The 2,498-nt window shown below is 34.6% G+C and overlaps 1 protein-coding gene across 1 annotated transcript; it reads right to left on the reverse strand.

The window, feature by feature from the left end:
• Nucleotides 1-437: 437 nt before the first annotated feature.
• On the reverse strand, nt 438-2,206 carry LOC106750230 (odorant receptor 49b-like). Its single transcript, XM_014630423.1, has 4 exons — nt 2,165-2,206; nt 1,842-1,945; nt 751-802; nt 438-506 (listed from the first exon to the last, which is right to left on the reverse strand). Exons 1-4 carry the CDS (start codon nt 2,204-2,206, stop codon nt 438-440), a joined length of 267 nt encoding a protein of 88 aa, XP_014485909.1.
• Nucleotides 2,207-2,498: the final 292 nt, after the last annotated feature.

The raw sequence follows: 2,498 nt of genomic DNA on the forward strand, positions 1-2,498 counted from the left end.
ACAACGGGATATTGACCAAATATTGATAAATACAATACTGATGCGGCGATTTTAATACTTAAATTTCGATGTTGTGCCCTTTTATATGTATTTTATTATTCAGCGACAATTCAGGTCACGATCTATTTTGACACCAAGAACGAGCATAAAAGTTGTGTATGAAATGGGATCTTAAATGTTTTTGTATCAATATTAATTTTCCTTGATAAAATGCTGTTGAATAGGGCAGAATTTTATTAACTTAAATAACGCTACAGTTTCAAGGGGAGAACAAACTTTGAAATGTTAATGGCCCAATTGTTTCCCTTTTTTAATATATTTTCTTTTTTATCTTAGCGTATAATATTTTATAATACCATACATATATTTATTATCTGTCATGACAATTATATATATATATATATGTTTATTATACTATTGTTATTAAATCTGCTAAGCTATGAATTAATAACTTTGTCTTGATTCGCAAGTAAGACAGATATGTAACCTGCTGATGTTTTCAGCAACTGCAACATTTTTTTTAATGGCAAATAAAAATAGTGAGTAAATATTTACGCAAAATATGTTTACTAAATATATTTATTATAGTGATTATATTGCAAGCATAAGACAATCTCGTTAAAACATTTTATATTTATTAATTTTCGATTTGACATAGATCATAAAATAATTAAACTACATGATTATTAAAATAATTCCGATTGATATGGAAAACAAAAGAACACATTTCTTGCATCATACATAACTTACATTGCATAAGGTCGCCATCGTAATGGGAAATGTTTTTCCAGCCGTAATATACGAGGGCGGTTCAATAAGTACCCGTGTTAGACGACTGAGGGCGTTCCTGAGGGAAGTTGGTGTTATCATCGTGTGCTGTCATCTATTAAACGACGGCAAAACAAATTGTAGACTGATTGATAGCTTAGTTTGGATTTGGCAGCCATTCGAATAAGACGTGTTTCGTAATTTTCGCTAAGATGGAAAAAGAGCAGTATCGTTCGGTAATTCGCTTTTTGATTTTGGATGGGAAAAAATGCGAGGAGATAAAAGCAAAGTTGGATGCTGTTTATGGGGGCACTTCGCCATCTATGACCACAGTTAGATATTGGTTCAACGAATTTAAACGTGGGCGAACATCCGTTTTTGATGAGGAGCGACCAGGACGCCCGGCAGACGTGGTTACCGAGGAAATCATTGAATAAATCCACGACATGATTCTCGCTGATCGACGAACGAAAGTGCGCGAAGTAGCAAAGGTCGTTGGTGTGTCGACCGGAACGGCAATTAATATTTTACATGATAAGTTGGCGATGAAAAAATTGTCGGCCAGATGGGTGCCGCGATTGCTCACGGTGGAAAGCACATTCATCCAGGGTTGTCGCCGGCAAATGCATGAATTGCGTTATGAAATGCTGCCGCACCCCCCGTATTCACCCGATCTGGCTCCCTGCGACTTTTTCTTGCTCCCTAACATGAAGAAATGGCTCGCGGGAAAAAAATTTAGCTCAAACGAGAAAGTCATCGCCGAGACAGAGGCATATTTTGGAGTTCGACAAATCCTATTTTTTGGAGGTGTTAAAAAAATGGTAGGAACGTTAAGAGAAGTGTATCTTTCTAAAAGGGGACTATGTTGAAAAAAAAAAAAAANGGGTTTCTCTGAGACAGAGGCGTATTTTGGAGAGTTCGACAAATCCTATTTTTTGGAGGGGTTAAAAAAATGGCAGGAACGTTGGGAGAAGTGTATCTTTCTAAAAGGGGACTATGTTGAAAAAAAAAAAATTTTTTTTGAAAAAATGTCTTCATTTCTAACACGGGTACTTATTGAACCGCCCTCGTAAAGTGGTTTATTTGAACGAAGCATAATTAACAATAAGTTCTTCGCTCCCTTTGGATCTATAGTATACCACGCATATTCATAAGTCGCTCGGTGTATATTTTCAGACTGAAAAAATGTTTTTTATATATGCAATCTGATTTTAAAAATCAATCTTTTAATAAATTTATGCCAATAATGTAAATGTCAGATTTGGAATCTAATATATAATAATTTAATTTTTCCGGCGACGCAGAAAAGTTAAGAAATATATACGTATAGTTAAAGAAATGGATAATAAACACAGCTTTTACTCTTGTTAAGCTTTTTATATATTATTTTACTTACTTGTGCTACGAGAATTTCACCAACGACACAATATAAACACATATGCAATAACATATATAAAATTATTGCAACGAACCAACCCAACTGCGCTAAAGGCAATTGGCCGTTTTTATTAACAACCTAAATTATTACAAGTAGAATGCATATAAGTAGTACAAGTAGTTTGCTATAATGTAAGTTATATGCTTTTTAAAACTCTCTTCTTTCCTCAATCCTATTGCCCATATCTGGATATGGTAACCTCTCTCATATGCCTGTGGTGTGTACGCAAATAATATACAGGCATATGGGACCTACAGTTTAACGCCGGTTTCGAACGGCATATTATTTAGAG

The sequence above is a fragment of the Dinoponera quadriceps genome, unplaced genomic scaffold, assembly GCF_001313825.1.
Source record: "Dinoponera quadriceps isolate SergipeBrazil2010 unplaced genomic scaffold, ASM131382v1 scaffold352, whole genome shotgun sequence".
NCBI classification, from domain to species: domain Eukaryota; kingdom Metazoa; phylum Arthropoda; class Insecta; order Hymenoptera; family Formicidae; genus Dinoponera; species Dinoponera quadriceps.

Bases quoted from the DNA above. Each gene is read 5' to 3' on its own strand.
- LOC106750230 (XM_014630423.1), bottom strand. From the start codon at position 2,206: ATGTGTTTATATTGTGTCGTTGGTGAAATTCTCGTAGCACAA. The intron at 803-1,841 runs TTACGAGGGCGG...TGAACCGCCCTC, and splicing joins CTTCGTTCAAATAAACCACT to GTATATTACGGCTGGAAAAA. The intron at 507-750 runs GTAAGTTATGTA...AAAATGTTGCAG, and splicing joins CGATGGCGACCTTATGCAAT to TTGCTGAAAACATCAGCAGG.